At 42.7% G+C, this 13055-nt stretch overlaps 2 protein-coding genes across 6 annotated transcripts in view; both read left to right on the top strand.

Annotated features, from left to right (window-relative positions):
• The window catches only part of ADGRG7 (adhesion G protein-coupled receptor G7), a 53025-nt gene extending 44666 nt beyond the window's left edge, over window positions 1–8359 (top strand). Inside the window, exons 13-17 of the mRNA XM_074947222.1 lie at window positions 253–581; window positions 1682–1763; window positions 2962–3123; window positions 4699–4855; window positions 7917–8359. Of these exons, the coding sequence (XP_074803323.1) occupies window positions 253–581; window positions 1682–1763; window positions 2962–3123; window positions 4699–4855; window positions 7917–8153 (967 nt within the window). The 3' untranslated portion in view covers window positions 8154–8359. The remainder of the gene's footprint in view (window positions 1–252; window positions 582–1681; window positions 1764–2961; window positions 3124–4698; window positions 4856–7916) is intronic.
• A 4143-nt stretch (window positions 8360–12502) lies between these two features.
• TFG (trafficking from ER to golgi regulator) overlaps window positions 12503–13055 on the top strand; it is a 34382-nt gene continuing 33829 nt past the window's right edge. The window contains exon 1 of one of the 5 annotated variants that reach the window (XM_074973311.1): window positions 12503–12609. The gene's annotated coding sequence lies outside the window, so the exon portion shown is untranslated. Of the gene's footprint in view, window positions 12753–13055 lie in introns of all 5 variants that reach the window. The other 4 variants (XM_074973301.1, XM_074973319.1, XM_074973327.1 and 1 more) reach the window with 4 other exon arrangements.

The following is a 13055-nucleotide window of genomic DNA, read 5'->3' as shown; positions in this document are numbered from 1 at the left end:
ACTGAAGTCAAGGTGAAATTGATAGATAGGTGTGAAAATAAAAGTAATGTAGAACTCTTTGCCAAATGTTTATTGCTGGTTTCTGGCTTTGTAAATCTCAGTTAATACAAAGTTTGTATTAAAAAAAGGTTGCACACCCCCAGGTGACTTCTAGCATGTTAAGAGATTCAGGAAAGGGGGAAATGTATCATAATTTCTTTTCTTGCTTTGCTACTTTTTTCTCAAATATGTATGGTGCTTACCAACCAATAGGAAAACACGAAAATTCTCAGTTACCTGGGTGTTGGTGAGTCTCTGCACATCAATGCTGATTTTCAACATCATCTTCATCTTTGGAATTGGCAACCCAAATGCCAAGAATAGCGGAGATGTTTCCCCCGAAAACACCGCACCGGCCTCGGACCGTGCAGATGTTCCTGAAAATGCCTTGTGTACTGCTGTAGCCGTCTTGCTGCACTATTTCTTGTTGGCAACATTTACGTGGACAGCGCTCAATTCTGCACATTTGTACTTACTGCTGCTTAAAACCCTGATGCCCATTCCTGAACACTTCACTTTAATCATGTCAATAATTGGATGGGGTAAGAATTAGAGTCTCATATGCAGAGGGCTTTTCAAAATGTAAGTAGTGCATTCAGTGTAAGCTTTAAACATATTAATCCAATAGACAGAAAATGAAATACAGTCAGTTTCTTTGGGTTAGCTATGTGGTTTAACAGATAGCCTCCAGCTACTTCTTATGTCCTTTTACTGATTCACCTGGAGTTTACCAGCTCAGTCTGCTGTCACTGCATTAATATGGAAATCAGTAGAATTATAGGATATACATGGCATGTTCATTGTCACAGCAACTCCCGTCTGCTGCATGCAGCAAGAATTTTGGCAATAGTTAAGGGCTTCAAGAATATTTTATCACCTGAAACAAAATTGTTTCTGATAAGTGATTGCATACTTGGAGTCAAATTCTGCCCTAGGAAGAGCATGTGAGATTCCCATTGATTTCAATAGGAGCCATTCAGCCATCCAAAACCAAAAATTGGCTTGTATTATTTATTATGTACTACTTTGTAATAAACATTTAGCACATCTTTAGAGCATAGCAATAAGCAGCAATGCTGCAAGGTTAAGGGGAACTACTGGGAGAACTGAGGGAGGCAGGGGGTACCCACTGAATAAGACAGGAGTCTCTGGGATTCAGCTTCATTCGGTACAGTATTCTAATAAAGTGTGCATGAATATCTTAGTTGTCTTTGCCTCACTGACTATACAGCTGATGTGGGATACAGCTTTCTCGTGGAATCTACTAAATAGTTCTAGATTGTGAAAAGGGGCTAGGATTGCACAGTTGCTGTAAGAGAGCCAACTGCAGCTGTGCTGCCAGGATGTGGGGAGCCTCTAGAAGGCATGCTCAGGAACTGATGCTCCACGGGTAAACTCAGTAAGGTTTGGCCCTGAGCTTCCCATAGATAACTGCCCTACTCAATCCCAAATCCTGCCTTTTCCTCAAGGACACTATCACCCCTTAACTGAGTGCAGGACAGATAGAAAATGGGCCTTAACAAGCCTTGAGGGTTTTAGCAGGCAAGTTTCCCCCTTATTTGGGTATTTCTGCAGAAGGGGGTGATCTAGACCTAGGTAATTAAACAATACACTATGATCTCTCTCTCTCTTTGTCAATTAGGAGTGCCTGCTGTAGTGGTTGCTATAACACTTGGAGCTACCTATAGAAAGGGCAAGCCATTAAACTACCGACAGGAAGAGTTGTAAGTAGATGAATGATTACACCACTTGTTTTATTGTATCTTTAATGCCCAGCAGTATTAATGATACCCTGGATTTACCATGGTAGTAATTGTAACTAATTAACGAATACAGTCCTGAACCTCTTAGTCCTTACACAAGAAAAACTTCTGTTAAACTCAGCTGGAGTTTTGCCTAAGTAAGGACTTCAGGCTTTGGTCCTTTGTTAACAAATGCTGATTAAGGCACTGTCCAAAATTTGCCTTGAATGCTCATGCACAATTCCTCATTGACTTCAGTGGCAACTGTGCATGCTCTCAGCCCCTTTGAAATTCAGGCCACTTATTTAGGTGCCTGAATAGGGATTTAAGTGCTTAAATTTAGGCATGTAAGTTTTAAAATTTTGGCCTACATCACTAAAGTCCACAATTAACCTATATTATTTGGTACCTGCTTTCTATATGACTGCAGCCACACCATAACAGCCACACCATAACTGTCTTTCTTATAAAATACGCTGGGCTGGGCACGGTCTGTGGTTGGTTCTAGTGGACTGTAAGTATGTAATCAGAGGTAGAGTCTTTCAAGTAAGATGTAAAAACAAAACCCCTTCCACCTGGATCATTAAATATCCCATGGTGCTTTTCTCAAGATTTAGGGAGTATTAATGTTCTTATCTGAGATTACTGTTTGTTAAACAAAAACATGACAGTTATACTGAAACCTCATCCTCCCTTCCTTGGCCCCATTTATCTGTTTCAGCTGCTGCCCCTTTCATCTTGCCATGAACATAGATTGTAAACTTTCTGGGGCACGGGCTGTCTTTATACTACATGTATATACAATCCCAAGTACAATGGGGCTCTCTGATCCTTGATTGAGAGTCCCGAGGCTGTAGTCTAATATAGACAATAATAATAATATAATAATAAATTCCCATGTCCTGGTCAGATTCCAGTTTGGATAATTACATTCTATCTCCCCCAAATTCTCCTGTGAAGTTTCAGCTGATAACATATTCTTCACTTCTCCTGGGGAGAAAAAAATTTAAAATAGCTTTATTAGTGCTGAATGCCTACAGCACTCCATTCTAGATATGGCTGCATTTCACTATAAAGTCCTCTGGGATCCTTCAGGATGAAAGGTGGTGTATTATGTTATGGTTATGCATTTATAATATGTCTGCCAAATCTGTTGAAATGGTCTCTCTTTATGTTTAAGTTGCTGGCTTGCAGTCCTGGATGACGAAGGGAAAGTGAGCACAAAAAAGCCCATGATATGGGCATTCCTTTTGGTTGTGGCAGTCATCCTTCTGTTTAACATTATCATCTTTGTCAAGATCACAGTCCTTGTTATGTGGAAGGAGAACACAAATCTGACAAGGTGAGGGGGTGGCAGAGAACTCAGACCATTTAGAATATTAATATATGTTCTCTTACATGACATCAACTCAAACGTTTGACAGAAGGCTCTTTCATTTAAAAAAAATATTTTCAAAGAAACTAGAATATCACAGAGTGCAATAGCCTTCATTATCTCATTGACTTAACATAGTGGGCCAAATTCTGCTCTGTGTTACACTGGTACAAGCTGAGAGAAGAATTTGGCCCTGTCTCTCTTTCGGCAGCAGTAGACTTTGTCCTCGGAAAATCTGATTCTTGGTCTCAAAATTATAGGGGGGGAATTAAAACAACGATGTAAACACTTGTTGAAGGCAACGCTTCTTCAGGTTACATAAAAGTAACAGTTCCCTTTCAAACTGATATAAATGCATACTTTCATAATTACCTGGTTTCTTTCATAATTTTTCTTGCCCTTTTAAAAAATGTTCACTGATGACTTTGAGCATGATTTTCCTCCTTTACAGCCCCTTTCCTTCTTTGTTCATGAGGTTGAAATGTTCAAACTTGGGTTGCAAAAGTTAGGCACTTTAACATGTTTTGGGCCCAATTCTCCCCAAAGTGCACTGGGCCTGATCCAAAGGGAGCCATTTCATTGACTTCAGTGGGCTTTGGATCATCCTTTAAACTAGTTTTATATGAGTGTTACTCCACTGATCTCAATGGATTAATTCCTGATTTACAGCAGTATAAGTGGAGAAAGAATCAAAGCCACTGTCACAGCCCATTGAGAATTATGGGTACTTATCACCCCAGGAGTCTAAAATCAGGCCACTTATTTAGAAATCTAAAAATGGACTTAGATGTCTGATTTTACATAGCCAGATTTCAATATGTTGACTGTAATATATAATGCTGAATTTGGATGTCACTGTTATTCGCATGGTAAATGGTGTTATATTGGAAACTCAGATTCACAGTTACTAAAGGAGAATATGCATTTATATCAGTTTGAAAGGGAACTGTTACTTTTATTTAACCTGAAGAAGCGTTGCCTTCAACAAGTCTTTACATCATTGTTTTAATTCCCCCCTATAATTTTTAGAGATGGATCCGAACCCAAAACATCTTGATAACGAAATATACTCAGACTTGGGAGAAGTTGGGATTCGGAGCTGAATCCAAACATCATTGGGGGCCTATGTCTATAATAGGTAGAACATTGTGGAAATTTGAATCAAAATAAGAATTCTTCTAATTTAGTCACATTTCTAATAGTTTTAAACAATAATAGTTTATTTTTTATTTTATTTTATTATTCCTTCCTGCTTTCTGCTGCATTGGCAGCTTTTTCTCTCTCTGTATCTAGTAAGGCAAAGTACCTCCAGCAGTAATTGTTCTGATGCTATTCTTATTAGTCCTTCAGAGCAGCGTAGGGAGATATCCCTTTTGATCTGCTCAGTTGAGTTCTCTCTGTTCTGGACACAGCTTAGATTACCACTGAATAATCCTTAAATGCAGGACGCTAAATAAAATGGTTGAATAAACCAAGACAATGAGTTGTTTTATCTGTACATTTTTTAACACTTGGGAATGTTACTTTTTTCCCCCCCTCTAGCAATAAAAAGAAATCATTCACAACGAAGATACTTGGCACTTTATCTGTAGCTGTAGTGCTTGGAATCACCTGGGTCCTGGGCTATATGATGCTAATAAATCAAGAGGCCACAAATGTTGTCTTCAGCATTTTGTTCTGTATTTTCAATGCCACCCAGGTACAGTATGTAGCTGTTTCAATACTGATGAATGAGACATTGAAAAAATGCATCCCCTTTCCCTTCATAATCCTGTGTCTTAGTAAATTGTTGGAAAACCATGTTGCTTCATACAAAAATTCAGAATCTTTGTTTAAAAATGGCTGTGAGTTGACATATATTATTCATAAAACTCTTCTGGTATTACTAGCTAACGTGCTATATTATTCCATAGGATGTGTAAGGTCATCACTGAAAAGACTTGTCCATACGTAGTGGCTTCTCTTTGTACCAGATCATACAAAAAGGGATTGTGAGAGTGAATATTAGGAAAAACTTCATTAGCTGTGGAAATGTCAGCCAAGGGAAGTTGTGAAATTTCCATTGCTTTAGGATCTTTAAAACTAGACTGGACAAAGCCCTAGAGAAAAGCACATGCATCTCTATTGCTCATGAGGAATGTGGTCATGCTGGACTTTTGGCTTTAAACTTCATAGCATAGCATACTACACCATTGTATAATCTCCAAAATACTGTTTAGCAGACATAGGTGAAACCTGTATTTTGCATGAGTAATAAGTGTGCTTACTAAGGGCTTGATCCAAAGTAGAGCAGAATATTTATATTCCCATTAATTTCAGTGGGAATTGAGAGTGCTCAACATTCAACAGTATTGGATCCCCAAAGTCTTTATTTAAAAAGTACTTCAGATACTGTATATGCATGGGAATAATTTTTTGAAACCTAAAAATCAACTGGGCTTGGAAACAACTGGCATAATGGCACTTCTATTTTTTTCCTCCAAAATCTCTGACTTAGTTAAAAAAAAAAGGGGTGGGGGTGGGGGTTTGTCTTCATAGGAAGTTATACCAGTATAAGTAAGGCTAAGATTTAGTCATGGGTATTTTTAGTAAAACTCATGGACAGGTCACGGGCAATAAACAAAAATTCATGGCCCCTGGCCTGTCCATGACTTTTACTATAAATGTCCCTGATTAAATCTTAGCTGCTCCTGGGTACGGATGCTCTGGGAGGCCATGGGGGCCAGTGGCTGGCCCCTTCTCCGCCAGTGGGGGCTGACTGCCCCTGCCCATCCGCTGCTCTGAAGCCCCAGGGGACTGCTGCTGCTCAGGGGCCGCCCCGGGACTGCTGCTGCTTCGGCGGCTCTTGGGGCCAGCCACACCAGCTGCTTCCGGTATGGAAGTCACGTAGGTCCCAGAAAATCACAGAATCCGTGACTTCTGTGACCTCCGTGACAGACTCTTACCCTTAAGTATAAGGTACGTATGGTGTGTGAATTCAAAGCATTATATTTATATTGGTATAATTCCTCATGTGGACACACTTATTCCAGTAAATTTCCCAGAGTAGAAAAGCCCTTATTAACTATTTCATTCTTCATGGAAAAAAGGAGAGGAAGTTGTCAGAGATCTGCACAATTTACTATGAATGAAGTCTCATTTTTGGCGCCCCAAGTGAGATGGCATTTGGGAGAAGCCACCACATTTTTTTCCTCAGTCAAGAAAGAAGGAGCCTATGACAGCCCATATGTATGTAAGCCCCAGTGAGAGGGAGCCAAGCTCAAGGGACCCAGTGGAGCCAAATGGCACACATGATCACAATTTGAACATCTGTACAATCTACTGTGAGCTGTTTCTCATTCTGATGACTCCCATGGGCTAAGCTTACTTTGTGGCCGGAGCTTGGAAGTTCCACCATTTCCCCCCATCCTAATCTGACTCTTGAAAAGCACACAACAGTCTGCAGAAACTGTTAATTAAAATTTCCGTCAGATGTTTAGTTTCTAAGCATGAAAATAATTATTTGTGTTTCAGAATAATTAAAAATAAAACATCACACCCCTTTCCACTGGAGTTGAGTTCGTTTTTAAACCATGCAGTCAGCTATCTAGCCCATCTGTTTCAATAGTTCTGCTGTCTGTGAGAGCAGTTTCCCTGAAAGCAACTATTGACTGTATGGCAGATAGACATATTATTATTATTATTTATTATTATTTGTATTACAGTAGTGGCTAGGGAAGCCAATCATGGATCAGGGGCCCATTGTGATAGACACTGTACAAACACATAACAATGAGAGTATCCTTCCTTGCACTGAAGAACTTACAATCTAAGGCCAGGTCTACACTAGAAATTTTTGCTGGTATAGCAATGTTAGCTAGGAATGTGGGGTTTTCATAACATTCCTATACCAGCAAAAACCCTCTATTATGCCAGCATAAAAGTGCTTTTGCCAGTACAGCTTATTTTGCTCAGGGAAGTAGTATAAGCTATATTAGCAAAAGCCCTTTTTTGCTGATATAAGCTGTGTCTATACCAGGAGGGTTTTCCAATACTGCTATACCAGCAAAGTTTTTAAACGTAGACTGGGCCTAAGTAAAAATGATTGAAAGTAAAGTGAATGAGTTGACATAATCCAGAGGGATGCATCCCAAAGATGTGATATGTTTTTGCAGTGGCTTAAAATTTTAAAGTCCCGTCTACCTCCAGTTTTAACTAATGACTGATGCAGACTGTCCTATTTGGTGCCATCCCACGTTGTAGTATTGCAAGGAGACTCTCTTTTACCTATAGTATAGGGTCTTATATAACACATGCTTAAGTAGGCCTTATATTCCATCCAGTAGAGGGCAATACTGCCATTCTTATACATACTAGCAAATGCATTCTTGTAATACCACCCTGTATTTCAAGACATTAATGTTATGGTTAATAATTATAGTGGTTAGGGGATTAATCTAGGACTTGGGAGATCTAGGTTCAATTCCCTCCTCCGTCACAGACTTCTTATGTGACTATGGGCAAATCACTTAGTCTCTCTTCCCCACCTAAAATAGGGGTAATAGCACTTCCCTACCTTACAGGGATGTTGAGAGGATAAATACACTGAAGATTGTGAAGTGCTTTAAGATCTACTGATGAAAAGTGCTATATAAGAAATAGGTATTATCATCATTGCAATTATCTTCAAGTCACTACGAAAAGACGCTGGTCAATTTTACTCTGAGCTTTCATTTCATTTCATTACTATGATTAACTCTGAGCTTTCATTTAACCCACAGGGACTTCAGATCTGTATTCTATACACTTTCAAATCACCAATCTTCAAGAAAAAGGTTACTGAGATGCTTTCCTTTGTCTCACTGTCGGATATACCAGTTTACCTGCATTCAAAGACTTATTATCTTTCAAAATTCCGTCTAAAAAAACCCAACACATTTGAGACCTTCAAACCATCTGAGACCTTTTCAGAGGAAACCTCCTTTTCCAGCAATGATCAGACACCTACGAAGAATTAAAATGTAAAATCGCAGCTTTCTGAGTTTGTTCTAGATAGAGATCATTGGTGACCACCACTCCTACAACAAGTGCTGGGCACAGATCAGAAGACAGTAGGACAGCTACCAAAATGTAAGGCAGGATAACAGCTGTGCAGAGCCTATATGTGGCACTTTAATTGTACACAACTAAAAGTTCTTACAAGGGAAGTTGAAGATCGTTACAATATTGCACAAAATAGAAGGGCGTCGGTCTGACTTAGTCATGTCTGTCTGTTCTCCCAGTTATATCTATTCCTGGCCTATCTAATATGCTCTGTCCAGAGGTAGTCTCTTTTCCCTTTTATAAGTAATTCCCGTTTAACTAAAAAACATAAGCAAAAAAATAAACAGCAGAATTCTCATTAGCTCTGTTTCCATATTCTAAATGCCAATCCCTTCCCTAATGTAATGGCTATTTGACTGTCTTTTAGGAAAAGATCTTAGAGTTGCCTATTGAGCTTTCCAGCCAAAAGCTTTTTAGGATAAACTGCTGCTATAAATGCTATAAAATATGTCTGACTCCATGTGGTAGAATGAACCAATAAAACAGTGTGGTGAAGCTATTGGTATTTGTTGTGAGTATGTAATATGGTCAGTTTATAATGGAAGAAGCTTAAAATCCAATGAGAAGAAGCAGATGATGTCAAAGGGTCCTGGGGAGAAGTGTCTGGATATTGAAGGCAAGAGTGGGGACAGCATGAACAGCAGATTATCCTTTAGGAAAGAAGCACTGTCTAGTCTAGTGACCTGAGCAGAGGATTGGGGGCCAGAAGCTCCAGTGTTCTCATCCTAGCTCTGACACTGACTCACTCTGTAGGCTTGAGAAAAAGTCAGCTGTGCTATAGTAAGTTCCTTATCTGTAAAATGGGGTTGATAACAATATTGACCCTCCAATCCTATACAGTGTGTTGGGAGAAGTCTGTGAGAATTAGATAGTTCCTGGATAAAAAGAAAATATATTTTCCTGATTCAACAGGCCCTGATATAGAACATTGGTATGATTAGCCATTTCTGGTGTTAACAAAAGAATGCTTGTGGTAAAGGTTAAATAGAAGTCTGTCCTTAAACAATTTGTACATTTCTCCCCCCTTCCCTCTTTTGGTTTTTAATTGAACTAAAGTGAAACGAACGTGATGGCATGCTTTGCAAACTCCCAAGCTGCCTCATATTGGGTAGTGGTCTTGACCCAATATGATGATCTGAACCTTGGTGGGTAACCTTTGGGGATACACAGAACCATGCCTTGACGGAAGTCTTTCAAAAGACCATACACCTATACACATACTGTGACAGATAATTCTGAAATAGAGCTCAGCCAATAACAAAGAGAGGGTCCTTTTGGCCTGAAAACCTCTCTAGCCTCCAGCAAACCACAGTATTGGTGGGAGGGAGAAGGTAGACATCTCCTTTAGATTGGGGACTCTCTAAACAAAAGCAGTTATGTCAGGTATGAAGCTGGAACCCACTATCACTACTAGGAGGAAGGTGGTGAGGAGCACTTAAACTGCAAGGTAGTTGTCCACATTGTACTATCATGCATACACTCTATCACACTCCCTATGGACAAGACACTTTAATTTTCTGTGTATAAGTTTCTGCGACTGTAAAAGGAGGTCCTTAATACCTAGTGTTGTAAATCCCTTTGATATCATTGGAAGAAGGGTGCTCTGTCAGCAAATTATTATTATTATTGAGGAAAACATTTGTTTTTACTGAAAGCCAGGTAAAGCACACTCATACAGTGGTGATTGGTCTTTATGATGAGTGTAATAACACCGCTCAAGCTTTATTCAAATTTATTTAATTTTTTGGACAAAAGTGTAGTTATTCTATAGAATGACATCAGATCATTTTTGCATTGTACATTTGAGAGTAGATTATTTAAATCTAGAAATAATTTTCCTCTCTTTATAGACCCCAAAATGAACAACAAAACCCCCCAAAAGAATTGGCATGATTCCTTCTGTTCAAGGAATTGGCTTTGGTATTGATGCATGCTGGACACATTGTGGCTAGAGACCTGCAGTGTTGAATGAAGTATTGCGACAATTTGTATTGAATGGTTTGGATCCTCCTCACGGTAGCACAATAACCATTTTCAACTCCCTTTGAAAGATGGTAGGGAGTCAATGTTTTTGAACCCAAAGTTTATTCTTTTATAAAATCTTTTCTTAGCAGCATGTGTTTAAGAGCAATAGTTCAACGCTTATCTACACGTGGAACACAGTGATCTTACTAATGGTGCTGAACTTTGATATTCTCTACAATGTAGATGTTAAAGAGGTAAAGTTTCTTGCTGGTAACTAACAGGAAGTGCTGCGTCCATAAAAGCCACAAATTTGGGCGGAAGGGCTGAATTATCTGACCAAAGGTATGATAAATGAGGGAGGGAGAGAGTCTGACTAGAAGAGAGCGAGTGTGTATGTGTGTCTGGTGGCAGTGACCAACAAAAGAGGTGTGACCTATGTTTGGTATTGGAAATCTATATTTTCCAACATTTTTTCAGGGGAAGCCACCTGGACTACTAATCCTCTCTTATTAAGTAACATTTAGAATTGAAAACCTATAGCAAATTTAGCTTATTTTTTAAACACTTTTTCTACCTCCTCCCCATTTCAATCTGAGTGACTTGCAGTCCCAGTGCCTCCCCACTACTATGCTACTAGGGTTTTACTGTTAGACCCTGCTGAGAGCTGGTCAGGTCTACACCTAAAACTTTGGTCAAGCTAGTGACATAGCCCAAGGCTGTGAAAAATTTCACATCCTGAGTGCTGTTATTTAAGTCAATCTATCCTCCACTGTAGATGCAGCTACGGTGACAGAAGAATTCTTCTTGCTACTGCCTCTAGAACTTCTGTTGCTGTTGTTCAACAAGGACAAGTGCAGAGTCCTGCACTTAGGACGGAAGAATCCCATGCATGGCTAAAGGCTGGGGACCAACTGGCTAAGCAGCAGTTCTGCAGAAAAGAACCTGGGGATTACAGTAGACGAGAAGCTGGATATGAGTCAGCAGCATGCCCTTGTTGCCAAGAAGGCCAATGGCATATTGGGCTGTATTAGTAGGAGCATTGCCAGCAGATTGAGGGAAGTGATTATTCCCCTCTATTCGGCACTGGTGAGGCCACACCTGGAGTATTGCATCCAATTTTGGTCCCCCCACTACAGAAGGGATGTGGAAAAATTGTAGATAGTCCAGCGGAGGGCAACAAAAATGATTAGGAGGCTGGTGCACATGACTTATGAGGAGAGGCTGAGGAAACTGGGGTTATTTAGTCTGCAGAAGAGAAGGGTGAGGGGGGATTTGATAGCAGCCTTCAACTACCTGAAGAGGGATTCCAAAGAGGATGGACCTAGCCTGTTCTCAGTGGTGGCAGATGACAGAACGAGGAGTAATGGTCTCAAGTTGCAGTGGGGGAGGCCTAGGTTGATATTAGGAAAAATGATTTCACTAGGAGGGTGGTGAAGCACTGGAATGCGTTACCTAGGGAGGTGGTGGAATCTCCATCCTTAGAGGTTTTTAAGGCCTGGCTTGACAAAGCCCTGGCTGGGATGATTTAATTGGGATTGGTCCTGCTTTGAGCAGGGGGTGGGACTAGATGACCTCCTGAGGTCTCTTCCAACCCCGATAGTCTATGAGTCTATGTAGCAATTGTCTGAGTCTGCTCCATGGCACTAGAGCAGGCACTAACATGGCAGGCGCACTGGAACTGGGAAGGTGGGAGAGGGTGGTTTAGTCTGGTAGATGGTGGACACCAGAATGGAGAGCACGTGCCACCCGCTGCTGGCATGACCATGCCGTACCATGTAACCTGCCAGTATGTGGCTCTAGTGCCATGGAGCAGACTCAGATACACACCGTGCATGCAAGGTCACACTTGCATGGTGGGTCCCGTGCCATTCTGGGCAGTACTGGGACGTCTGGTATTCGGGGAATGCACGAGTGGCCACCCTAGCTCCTTCCCAGCCTGGGGCTGGCTGCCTCCTCTGCTCCCCCCCCCCGCCAGGTCTCAATACCTCACCCTCTGCCCCCCAAGCTGTCTCTTTGTGACAGCTTTGTACAGCGCCCAGCACAGAGGCCGCGCCTCTCCACATCACTGTGGCACAAACAATGCTACGGGGCACTCCCCTTGCTACACAATCACCGCCGCTATGGCAGCTGGTGCGGCGCATGCGTGGAACCCGGCGTTGCTCGCTCTGCATAAGGGCAGCCGCAGCTTCGACTGGCGCCGGCGGGTTCTCTTACTAGGCATGCGCACTGGTGCCCTTGCCGTCGCCGCGCCGGCGCATGCGTAAAGCTCAGGCCGGCTCTGCTGTGAATGGGACCCTGAGATCACTGACCGCGCACGCGCGGCCTCCTTCGTCTGGTCCGGCCTGCTCGGGCGTTTTGCTCCATCACTGCGCGCGCGCCGTCCGGCCGCCATCAGCCTCCGTCGGGGTGAGTGCGCCTGCGCGACGGCCCGGCAGTGGCACCGGCCGAGATCCAGCTCTTCTCCCTGCCACGTACGTGCGGCGGCGGCGGCATCGGGCCGGAGCCGCGGCTACCACGCGCGCGCCACCGCACACGGAGGAGAAGCCGGAGTAAGCGGGCGGGGAGCGGGGCCTCGTCGCATCCATCGCCGGGGCTGAATGGGGGGCGGGGACGCGCCAGGGGACCTGACGCGGGCCCCGCCCCCCTTTCCTGGCCCGGCCCGGCCCGGCCCGGCCTCCCCCGTGGGGTCTGGGACGCGGGGAGGCCCCTGTAAAATATCCCCCCCCAGCTCTCCGGGGACGAACTCGGCCCCTCCCCCGCCAGGGCAGGGGGGTGTTACCGCCCTGTCCCCCCCCCTACGGCCCCCCCACCCGCCCCGGGCCAGGGGAGCCTCGCAGCACAGCCCGCAGTAG

Source organism: Natator depressus, chromosome 1 (genome assembly GCF_965152275.1).
Source record: "Natator depressus isolate rNatDep1 chromosome 1, rNatDep2.hap1, whole genome shotgun sequence".
In the NCBI taxonomy this organism is placed as follows: domain Eukaryota; kingdom Metazoa; phylum Chordata; order Testudines; family Cheloniidae; genus Natator; species Natator depressus.
This window is presented reverse-complemented; position numbering and strand designations above follow the sequence as displayed.